General features: G+C 42.5%; 1 protein-coding gene across 1 annotated transcript in view; it reads right to left on the bottom strand.

Annotated features, from left to right (window-relative positions):
• Positions 1–2,035: 2,035 nt before the first annotated feature.
• The window catches only part of LOC121574432 (serine/threonine-protein kinase 32A-like), a 71,132-nt gene continuing 60,339 nt past the window's right edge, over positions 2,036–12,828 (bottom strand). The window contains exons 12-13 of the mRNA XM_041887053.2: positions 3,934–3,998; positions 2,036–3,313 (exon numbers count right to left, since the gene is read on the bottom strand). Of these exons, the coding sequence (XP_041742987.1) occupies positions 3,196–3,313; positions 3,934–3,998 (183 nt within the window). The 3' untranslated portion in view covers positions 2,036–3,195. The remainder of the gene's footprint in view (positions 3,314–3,933; positions 3,999–12,828) is intronic.

Genomic DNA, 12,828 nt, shown 5'->3' with positions numbered 1-12,828 from the left:
CAAATGGTCAAAAAGAAACAAAAATAGCTTCTTAGCAAAGTTCAATTTCTCATGCAAGAATTTAGCTAGGACTGTCTGGGAGTGGTTTGAATGGGGAGTGGAAAACAGAAAATTAGCTGTTATTGGCAGAGAGGTTTGGAACTCTTTCATATTGGTCGATTAACTAATTTACCACATGGTGATGTCACCATGGAAGGCCAAAACTCCATCCCACCAAAAAAGGATGACATTTCCGGCAGTCTTTTCAAACAGCTCTTACACTAACAGGGCCTTATCATAATTGTCACAGTATTATTCCAACCTCATAGTGTGGAAATATATATAAAACACAGGAAAATCATGTTTTTGTCTGCACTAGACCTTTAAGAAACCATATAGAGGGGCACAGCTCCAGGTAATAGGACTGAAAAATATACAGCCTCTACCCTAAGTGCTATGTGTTATGCCCCAAGGCTGTTTGCACAGGAGGAGACTAATACAACTCTTTTACAACTATGTTTTTCAGTCTTTTTAACCAATGCCTCCAACTGTTGCCAAATCTACAAAAGGCCACATTTAGCTGGCTATTTATGAAATACACACAATAAGCAGTTAATTAGGTAACACCTGTGAATTCAAAAGGAAAAGTTCACCAGTGTTTCTGCTGTTGAAAAGCAGCGCAGTAATAAAGCACAAGCAGTGGTAAAGGTTGGTGTCCCAAAGAAACATAATTAATTAAGGCACACCTGCTTGACAACAAACAGACAACAAATGACAAACAAAATACAGTCCTCATTTTACAACTCTGCTTTCATTGGGTCCTTGAATTATATACATTTCTCAAAAACCTAATGATAGTTTGAATATCTGTACCAATCATGGTTGTTAGAAAGGTTCCAATTGTAGATCTGATAACCAGGGACAGATAAAGCCTTGGATAAGTTTGAATTGTATTGCAGAGGGTTACAATAATGGCAAAGCTATTTTGCCAAAGCACATATTGGACTACAGGATGGTGAGTTACAGTGTGACAAACTGACTATGATTATCATACTCTACATGGGGAAACCCAGTACATGCTATAGACAAGTTATAAGGCACATAGGGGAGAGTGGGGTAGGTTGAGCCAAAGGGGTAAGTTGAGCCACCCTTGTTTCTAGGAAACCATACATAAAGTTAATAGTTTGACCAAATATTTAGGAAGAAGTTATAATTTCATGGAGGAAGAAAGCACATGGAAAAAAATGGTAAGCAAGTTAGGTCCAAATAAACAAATGAACAAATAAACCAAAGTTGTAAGGGTTGGTGTGAGGTGTGACCCAGGTGCGGTGCAGGATAGACAGTAGGCAAGGATGGTGAAACAAGGATCTTTACCGGTGGTGCCAAAACCAGGATACAAAACAACGGACTATTCACGAAAACAAATGAGGAGCACATAGGTCTCCAAAAAACAGGCTGACAGCAAACAATACAAAATACTAACTCTGACTGGAAAAACACAATGACACAGGGAGAACACTTCTCGAGTACCTGTAACTCCGTCACGTGATCCGACACTGATATGTACTGCTTGACATCAAGGAACTAGCAGAGAAAACTGAGCAAGGGAACACAGGGAAGTGAGGGCATAAATACACAGGTGAATCAGATAGCCACAGGTGACACCAATAGGCAGATAATTAGTCCTGACTGTGAGTGAGGATGTGCCTATGGTTGTCGGAGGATGACACTTAGTGGGTCGCTCCGGAACTGCGACCCACTCCTGTAACACAAAGTAGATCATTTTAAGATTGTTCTATCACTCTATTAGCTTCAATATGAGGTCCTAAACCTAGCATGAAGTGCATTCTTGAAGCTGTGTGGGCTAATATAGTCAAAATGTTTGCCTTGGGGTAAGTTGAGCCAATGGCCATCGGGTAAGTTGAGCCAATGGCAAGTTGAGCAAATTGAAGTGTTTATATCAAAATGATGTGATGGATTGTATTTGGGAAATAAAGATAGACATGGTTTTAAAAGATAGTGGTAATATTTCATTCAGTACAGAAATGTGTTGGCGTCTTAACTTACCCTGTCCCGTGGCTCAACTTACCCCATTCCCCGGGGTAAATTGTGCCAAGAGACCACTTATTTTTTTACAAGATATGTTTTCAAAAGTATACCGTTTACATGAATTCTGATTATTTGCAGGGATTCACAACATCCTGAAATATATGTAGATATCTTTATTAGAAATAATACTATATATCCCTTGGCAGATTGATTCTGAATGTAATAAATGGCTCAACTTACCCCACCCTCCCCTACTGGCACCCCTCTAAAGGCACCCTTCTAAAAACCAGAAGAGAATGAGGATTCATCTACTACTCTTTGACCTCTGCGCATAAATGCTACAACTAATGGATAAGCGTGTGCAAAGCAGACAATAAATATCTATTTATCTATGAAGATTTATGTACAAATATCCATGTCGAGCACCCTTCATTTTGGTTTGCTTGAGAGGCACATTGATGCCTAACAATGTCACAGAGACGTATTAAGTTCAGCAGTTAGCGCTCAAGCCTACAGTGGTTATCTTTGTCTTCGAAGAGGAATCTGTGGTTGGTGTCTTGAAAACAAAGGCCTCATATCTCATCTCTAATCGTAATTCATTTTGTGTGACGCTACTCACAACCCCTCTCTCTTCCTAAAGCAAGTCTGCACTGTTTTCACTGCAGACATAGTTTCCTATTTGTCAACATTAGGCTTAATTTCCTGCCTGGCCTGAGCCTCGGCATAACATGCATGGTGGCTGTATCCTGTCTGGCTCTGCTCTCTGCTGGGTTTGCAGGGAAGTAATTTCCTGGGCCTGGCTGACTTGGTGGAGGGAGGGGAGCTCCGGGGGACTATGGTGCATCAGGCCAGGGCAGGTCAGGGCAGAGTGTGAGGAGGGCTGCCCACTGAGAAGCTTGTCCCTGTCATAGGAAAAGTGGAAAGAGCCAGGGTCTGTCTGTCTGTCTAGGTCAGTTGCCTCTCACTCTGTAAAATAGTAGTATATGTGAGCTCCTGAAGTCTGGGGTCTGGGTATAATAGCTGGCTGTTGGGGGAATGTGTCAGGGTTAAAAATCAATCTGAGTGTCTGCGCCAGCCGGGGGAGAGGGGAAGTGGACGATTGGGTAGTGGTGATCTACAAGCTGTGGCCAGGTTAGCGTGGCGACTTCCGGCTCAAGCCGTAGTCCGCTATCCTGATATGTAGGCTACCGGGTCCACGTTATTGTTCTGTCCGTCTTCCATAGCCTTGTTCTTCTCTGTCGTGGTGAGGTCTGCTACTTCTGTGTCTGCTACAGTCTTCTTTGACCTATCAGTTGAAGTACAAAAGCTTGATTTCTTGCCTTCTGGTAATATGACATGTAAATAAATACTTTTTTTCATGAGATTCTTTCATGGTATGTTACTCAGTATTAGGGGACACATTCAAGATTCATTATTACAACCTTTGCTGTAAATATGTAATCTTGCCTGTGGCCCAATACTTTTGCCTTACGCCATTTAAAATATGCCTAACTGCTCAGCTGAGCTTTATTGGATGGATGTAACAGTTCTCTGGCAACTTACATTGAAACTGGACATCAAATCTGGGCGATTTTAGACAAAAATCAGGACGACAGCAGGTGCCACATTTTGGTGTTAATGTGGTCCACCGGACTATTTACTGTATCTCTGTTAGGACATATACTGAGTCCCTGTTAGGACATATACTGAGTCTCTGTTAGGACATATACTGAGTCTCTGTTAGGACATATACTGAGTCTCTGTTAGGACATATACTGAGTCTCTGTTAGGACATATACTGAGTCTCTGTTAGGACATATACTGAGTCTCTGTTAGGACATATACTGAGTCTCTGTTAGGACATATACTGAGTCTATGTTAGGACATATACTGAGTCTCTGTTAGGACATATACTGAGTCTCCTACCTTTCTCTGTTGAAGATGATGAAGTCCCTCTCCACATTGTTCAGGCGCTGCTGGAGCTGACCGTTCTAGGGAATCAAAAGAGGTTTGAGAACACACACACACACACACACACACACACACACACACACACAGTAATCTTTTTAAGACATTAAAGATCCTATAGTTATGTGACCCAGATAATGGTTGTTGGGACTCAGACAAGAAGAAATGAAGAAGAAGTAGATAGATGGATTAAGTTTTGCAAACTTTAAAGGAAATACATTACCTCTCTCAGAGCCCCACTTGCCCTACACTGACACAGTGTCACACACTGAGATATGTTAATCATGTGAGAACAAAAACATCTCCATGACGACCTGTCCTGGCAGCTATATAGTGTTATGACAGGTGTGTTCTCGCCCTCTTTGGGCGGTGGGTTAGTGTTAGGCAGACTGATGGGGCCAGATTGGGCCTCAGAGGCCTCCCAACTATACGTTTGTTGTCCCCCTGTACAGGCCTGCCAATCAGCCTGGAGCGCTAGTACAGGTGCTCTCACAGCGGGGCACCAGACCCTGGCAGACAAGAGAAGTAGAGCACGGAAGGAGAGCGAGAGAGAGAGAGAGAGAGAGAGAGAGAGAGAGAGAGAGAGAGAGAGAGAGAGAGAGAGAGAGAGAGAGAGAGAGAGACAGAGAGAGAGAGAGAGAGAGAGAGAGAGAGAGAGAGAGAGAGAGAGAGACAGAGGCCTAGGTGGTAAGGGTAGTTTACGGAGGGCTTTTAATCATATGAAACAGAAAACAAGCAATTGTACATGAAAATAAGTTCTAAATAGGAGGGTCACCAGCATAATCTCATCTCTCGTTTCATGATGGGCATATGGATACATGCAGCCTACATGGAGGGGGTTTTACGCACGTCCAAAACAGAAGTTGGCTAAAATAATGTAGGCCTACAATACATGTAGGCTAGATAAAAAGGGGATGTCCCTTGCTGCTGCCAAACTTGATCTTTTAATAAAGCTTTGGTGATTCAGATTTATTCAAATAAGTCTCACAAGCCAAACCCTTTATTGATAGGCTTGGATACTTGGGGAACGCATCGGGCAGGACAAATGAAACTAAATAGAAAAAAACATCTGTTTTTTATGTTTATTAATACGAGGGTTACTGGCACAAAAAGAACACTTCCTCTCTTGTTCCATGAGCATAAACGCTGGATAGGTCACGCTTCCGCTCACAAAATCAATTCCATTCCCAACGCCGTTACTGCTAAGACCTGCTTTTCATTGGTCTTAAATATCCGGATACGCACGGCAAGAAATTGACATTTTTGCACTTGTTTTCAAGGACAACTCAAATATTGCCCCCCCTCCCACCTCATTGCAAGCATACTGATTAGGGGTTGCAAAGGGAGGGTATATTACTGCAAATTGTATCTTTCAAGGATTTTATGTGATCTATCACAAGACATCTAGTGGCCCTTTTGGGTACTTCAGATTATTACAGTTGTCTGTAATTATCTCTGGCCCTCTGTGTGGCCTTATCACATGTAAAATATATGAAGTAATTGAATAAGATGATTTTTAAATAAAATATAGAATGGCAAAGCTGGAAAACATTATCCTAAATATAAATCATCAACCTAGTGAATACCATTAGTGTTTAATATGAGGGTTGGAGCATGAAATATATATATAAAAAATAAACTTTTATTTATTTTACTATGTCAATATGTATTTCTTATAAGTGTTTTGACTTCAAACTGGTGGCAGTTGAGAAAAAAGTCAATAGAGTTGCAGGATTATTTGAAAATAATGCCATTGTTGAGGAGGTACTTTTTTCATTAATTAGGCTATTTTCTCTTGAACCATATGGTCTATCTACTAGAAACTCATGGACACACATAAATTAATACTATATATGTATACATGTTTTTAAAGTTATTCAAGTATAAATTACCAAAGTTACGATAGATTGTCATAGATTTTCTGTTTATTACCAAAATTACTAAAGATTCCGGTAACTTTCGTAGATTACCTGTAGCTTTGCAACCCTAGTGCTGATATTAGACAGGTAAATTGCTGAACCTGGCGCATTGGGTGGAAAATGCCAGAGCACCAGTTTTTACATGCTGAAAATTCCAACTAACATGCGGATGAAATCTTGCACCGCCGTAGCGCCAGCCAAAAATAGAGCCCAGACAGACAGACAGACAGACAGGGGTGGTATGGGATGAGCTCTCCATCTGTAGAACGAGGACCCCCTGAGGAGCCGATAAGGTGGCCAGGCAGAGCAGCGCGGTGGAAGTTCAGAAGTTAATTATGCCCAGCTTTTTGATTAAACATTTCATTTTACAAAATGAACCTAGAGGGAGCTTTCTGTTAGCTGTTTGCCAGGCTGGTAAAGATACAGTTTACGTCATTGTCTATTTCAATTGTACAGATATAGCCTCAAGACGACAATTCGGTAACATCATTGTGTATAATAACTATCCGACCACCATACCGTGGGTTCTGACCATTTCGGATTCCGCCTCCATCTTAGTCATAGAAGTGAGTCAGGTGAATGGAGGATGGAGGATGGGATTTGCATACTGCCCCAATAGATCCTCGGATGACGCAATCGCCAGCGCACTACACACTGCCCTATCCCATCTGGACAAGAGGAATACCTATGTAAGAATGCTGTTCATCGACTGCTGCTCAGCCTTCAAAACCATAGTGCCCTCCAAGCTCATCACTAAGCTCAGGGCCCTGGGTCTGAACCCCGCCCTGTGCAACTGGGTCCTGGACTTCCTGACGGGCCAACCCCAAGTGGTGAAGGTAGGTAACAACACCTCCACTTCGCTGATCCTCATCACAGGGGCCCCACAACGGTGCGTGCTCAGTCCCCTCCTGTACTCCCTGTTCACCCATGATTGCGTGGCCACACACGTCTACAACTCAATCATCAAGTTTGCTGACGACACAACAGTGGTAGGCCTGATTACCAACAACGACGAGACAGCCTACAGGGAGGAGGCGAGGGCCCTGGCGGAGTTGTGCCAGGAAAATAACCTCTCCCTCAACGTCAACAAAATGAAGCAGCTGATTGTGGACTAGAGGAGACAGCGGAGAGAGCATGCCCCCATCCACAGTGGAGAGGGTGAAAAGCTTCAAGTTCCTAGACGTGCACATCACTGACAACCTGAAATAGTCCATCCACACAAACAGTGTTGTGAAGAAGGCGCAACAGTGCCTCTTCAACCTCAGGAGGCTGAAGAAATTCGGCTTGGCCCCTGACCCTCACAAACTTATACAGATGCACCACTGAGAGTATCCTGTCGGGCTGTATCACCGCCTGGTACAGCAATTGCACCATCCTCAACCACAGGGCTCTCCAGAGGGTGGTGTGGTCAGCCCAACCCATCACCGGGGGCACACTGCCTGCCCTCCAGGACATCCATAGCACCCGGTGTCACAGGAAGGCCAAGAAGATCATCAAGGACCTGAGCCACGGCCTGTTCACCCCGCTACCATCTAGAAGGCAGAGACAGTACAGGTGCATATATCAAAGCTGAGCCTGAGAGACTGAAAAACAGCTTCTATCTCCAGGCCATAAGACTGTTAAATAGTCACCACTAGCCAGCCTCCGCCCAGTACCCTGCCCTGAACTTAGCCATTGTTACTAGCTGGCTACCACCCGGTACTCTAGCCTGCACCATAGAAACTGCTTCCCTATGTACATAGTCATTGAACACTGGTCACTTTAATTATGTTTACATACTGTTTAACCCACCTTATATGTATATACTGTATTCAGTTAAGGCTCATCCTATATAACTACTGCTGTACACACCTTTTCTACACTATACACACCATTACACTGAGGGAAAAAAATATTTGATCCCCTGCTGATTTTGTACGTTTGCCTACTGACAAAGAAATTATCAGTCTATAATTTTAATGGTAGGTTTCTTTGAACAGTGAGAGACAGAATAACAACAAAAACATCCAGAAAACCGTATGTCAAAAATGTTATAAATTGATTTACATTTTAATGAGGGAAAAAAGTATTTGACCCCCTCTCAATCAGAAAGATTTCTGGCTCCCAGGTGTCTTTTATACAGGTAACGAGCTGAGATTAGGAGCACACTCTTAAAGGGAGTGCTCCTAATCTCAGCTTGTTACCTGTATAAAAGACACCTGTCCACAGAAGCAATCAATCAATCAGATTCCAAACTCTCCACCATGGCCAAGACCAAAGAGCTCTCCAAGGATGGCAGGGACAAGATTGTAGACCTACACAAGGCTGGAATGGGCTACAAGACCATCGCCAAGCAGCTTGGTGAGAAGGTGACAACAGTTGGTGCGATTATTCGCAAATGGAAGAAACACAAATGTACTGTCAATCTCCCTCGGCCTGGGGCTCCATGCAAGATCTCACCTCGTGGAGTTGCAATGATCATGAGAACGGTGAGGAATCAGCCCAGAACTACACGGGAGGATCTTGTCAATGATCTCAAGGCAGCTGGGACCATAGTCACCAAGAAAACAATTGGTAACACACTATGCCGTGAAGGACTGAAATCCTGCAGCGCCCGCAAGGTCCCGCTGCTCAAGAAAGCACATATACAGGGCCATCTGAAGTTTGCCAATGAACGTCTGAATGATTCAGAGGAGAACTGGGTAAAAGTGTTGTGGTCAGATGAGACCAAATTGGAGCTCTTTGGCATCAACTCAACTCGCCATGTTTGGAGGAGGAGGAATGCTGCCTATGACCCCAAGAACACCATCCCCACAGTCAAACATGGAGGTGGAAACATTATGCTTTGGGGGTGTTTTTCTGCTAAGGGGACAGGACAACTTCACTGCATCAAAGGGACGATGGACAGGGCCATGTACCGTCAAATCTTGGGTGAGATGACTTGGAGAAGATCTGCAAAGAGGAGTGGGACAAAATCCCTCCTGAGATGTGTGCAAACCTGGTGGCCAACTACAAGAAACGTCTGACCTCTGTGATTGCCAACAAGGGTTTTGCCACCAAGTACTAAGTCATGTTTTGCAGAGGGGTCAAATACTTATTTCCCTCATTAAAATGCAAATCAATTTATAACATTTATGACATGCGTTTTTCTGGATTTTTTGTTGTTATTCTGTCTCTCACTGTTCAAATAAACCTACCATTAAAATTATAGACTGATCATTTCTTTGTCAGTGGGCAAACATACAAAATCAGCAGGGGATCAAATACTTATTTCCCTCACTGTATATACATATACACTGAGTGTACAAAACATTCGTTTGAGTTGCACCTCCTTTTGCATTGGGGCATGGACTCTACAAGGTGTCAAAAGCGTTCCACAGAGATGCTGGCCCATGTTGAGTCAAGTTGGCTGGATGTCCTTTGGGTGGTGGACCATTCTTGATACACACGGGAAACTGGCACCTACTACCATACCCCGTTCAAAGGCACTTAAATCTCCTGTCTTGCTCATTCACCCTCTGAATGGCACACATACACAATCCATGTCTCAATTGTCTCAAGGCTTAAAAATTATTCTTTAACCCATCTCCTCCCCTTCATCTACACTGACTGAAATAGATTTAACAGGTGACATCAATATGGGATCATACTGTAGCTTTCACCTGGATTCACCTGGTCAATCTATGTAATGGAAATGTTTTGTACACTCAGTGTATATGTATTTATATTCGGGACTCTGACATTGCTCGTTCTGATTCTGATTTCTTAATTTATTTAATGTTGGGGGGATTTGTGTGTATTGTTTTGTATTGTTAGGTATTACTGTACTGTTGGAGCTAGAAACACAAGCATTTCGCTGCACCTGCGATAACATATGCAAAATATGTGTGCCGACCAATACAATTTGATTCGAAAGGATGGGCCTATTTATGCTGTTCACGACAACACAAGTCCAATTTCCCACTGCATTAACTGTGATTTAATTGAGCAAATTCTACTGCCCATTGTAGGTTCAACAGCAGAGGGAGAGAGAGGGGAAGGAGAGAGAGGAAGGAGAGAGAGGTAGGAGAGAGAGGTAGGAGAGAGAGGTAGGAGAGAGAGGTAAGGAGATAGAGAGCATTGAAGAGGCTGAGAAGAAGAGAGAAAATAAGAGAGAGAGAGAGGGTTGGGGAGTCAAAAAAGGAGAACAGAATGTGGGGAGAAAGAAATAGATAGGGGAGGAAGGAGGAGACAGGGAGAAAGAAGAAGAGAAGCAGAGAGAGAGCGAGAAAGGGAGAGAGAGAGAGAGAGAGAGAGAGAGAGAGAGAGAGAGAGAGAGAGAGAGAGAGAGAGAGAGAGAGAGAGAGAGAGAGAGAGAGAGAGAGAGAGAGAGAGAGAGAGAGAGAGAGAGAGAGAGAGAGAGAGGAAGCCTGAGGTAATGAGCCAGCAGGAGACTGGGTCAGATATTAGGGCAGTGCCCCGCCTGCCATTCATAGAATATTGATCTGCACTGCTTTAGAAATGGGTACACGTAACACACATCCCCTCTCTCCCTCCCGTTCCTTGCCTTTTTCTCTCTCTCTCTCTCTCTGCACTACAGGCAAGAGAAGTGTGTGTCCTCCTTCCTCTCCACAAGTGGTCCCAGAGGTCTCTACGTAAACACACACTCATGCATACACGAACAAACACAAGCATGCGCACAATGCTGTTTTCCCATTTTAGATCGCTGTGGAAAAAATGTATGCTTGGCTCACTGGTTTTGTTTAAAAATACATGTAGTTAAGTGCACTTCCAGCTGGAAGACATGTATGGAGCATTCTTAGTACGGTTCACAAAATGGAACTGGGAGGCCCAGTGCTTTGAGGTTCCTATCTCCAAGACATTGAACAGTATTCTGAGACAGTTCCCACTGGGCATAAACTGGTTAAATCCAACGTAATTTGTCAACGTATTGTGACATGGAATCTCTGTGGAAAATACATTGGATTTTAAAGTCTCACTGCCTCCTTCTCACAAATGATCCCAAAAATATAAAAATTAAATAAAATTGGTTCAACACAGTGGCGGGTCATTTTGACCCTAGGACAACGGGAGGGTTAAAAAGTCATCATGTTTTGAGGATACAATTTCAACTGCAGGATTATGTCATTATGGTAACCAATTTTCACCATAGACAAAATATGTTGCATTTTTACCTTTAAAACAACATCAGATCATCAACGTAATATCCACTATAAGAAAAAGAATATAGGCTAGGCAGCAGGGGCGTCATGCACCCCCAGAATTTGAGGGGGCACAAAGTACGTGAGGATGGCTGGGGGGTGGCTAAACATAGAATCAATAGGTTTTATCTGACTGTGACTGCTTATACCTTCAGAACGAAGTTGACTACAAATACAAAATTGCCAAAGTATTTGCAATTGTTACAAACAAGTGAAGGATAGAATGATGCTTCAAATGAAAACCGAGGTGATACATAGGCTACATGGGCCTACATAGGCTATTTCAATCATATTTAAGTCTATTTAATGTTCAATTTATTGAATTATATTTTGTGACTAGGCTACTGTCTGTAAGTTTTGCCTCAATGTGTTTCATGATGTGTGACAACATTTGCGCAATGCTGTTCCCAATCTGTGATTTAGTGCATTATTATTTGGTGAGCATAATAAGCCACCTCAATATCCTATTTGCAGCCATAGGTGGTAATATCACTCTAGAAGCTGATCCGTCATCAGTATTGTGGAACAATTCTAATGTTAAGGTAAGATTTTAATTGAGAAAGTTGGTCTGAGAGCAGCGCTGCTTTTCTTTTGATCCTATCAGTATCGACACATGGTCTAACGTCGCACTTAGTGAACGTTCTCTCTACGTGCTTGTTTGTGAAACACTTAAAAAGTTGGCTCATAAATAATGATGCATCTGGTACGATCGTTGTAATGCTTAAGTTACATCGCAACTGAGAAACGAGGCACAGGGCTAGCTAAAGCAAACTTCATAAAATTGCTAGGTGTCTAGTTGTATTACAGGGAAACAAAAACAAACAAAAATCTGAGGGGGCACAGGGCATGTGCCCCCTATTGGCATGACACCTCTGCTAGGCAGCACCTCCTAAAGGAGAGTTGATCTATCTACAGCTATCCCTTGGCAATGGACTATTTGTATATAGGCCTACTGCAGCTCTGATTGGTTATGGCTCACCAGTCTGTGTAGAGTACGGACATGCCTGTCAATGCAATAGAATCCTACTCCCATGCGTTCTGCCTACAACAATATCTCTTGCATAGTTCGTTTTGCATTCTAAGTCTTGCATAGTTAGTTATTTATATTGCCTTGAATGTGGCTAATATTGCGTTGATTCGATCACAATTCCCACAGTAAAGGGAAACGTTGATAGTGTTAACTAACAGGGAAAACTCTAGAAAGTTGAGTGAAGTTCAATCTCGTACTTCTCTGCATGGGCTGATCTTTATTTTGCGCGACAGTCCCGGGGGAGCTGCGGATATAGGCCTCAGGTTTCAAGCTTTGGTTGATTTATAATGGAATCTACAAGTTATAATAAATATGTTGGACTCACGTCTCCATCTCAACAAAACATAAAAGTTAAAGAATAGGATTCAATCAAATCAAACTGTATTTGACGTGCATTTAAAGTTTGATTTGATTTAGTCTTATACTTTAACTTAGATTTTTGGTTGAAATGTAGACTTGAATCCAACATATCAATTATTAATTTGTAGACCAACTGGAATTAAAGCCAGACTCAGTGGAACAGATGGAACTATCTAAGCAGAAAATACATCTCCTTCAAATGTTGATATTTGGTTGCGTTGACAACCAAACACAATTCAATATCACTTTTGCGATACAAGTTAACAAATTATATGTTGGATTCAAGTCTCCATCTCAACCAAAAATAAAAGTTAAAGAATAGGATTAAGCCGGTGGCTCAGATGGAACTATCTAAGCAGTAGAT

Source organism: Coregonus clupeaformis, chromosome 9 (assembly GCF_020615455.1).
Source record: "Coregonus clupeaformis isolate EN_2021a chromosome 9, ASM2061545v1, whole genome shotgun sequence".
Lineage (NCBI taxonomy): Eukaryota > Metazoa > Chordata > Actinopteri > Salmoniformes > Salmonidae > Coregonus > Coregonus clupeaformis.
The sequence above is the reverse complement of the archived record's forward strand: the minus strand, read 5'-3'. Positions and strand labels throughout refer to the sequence as shown.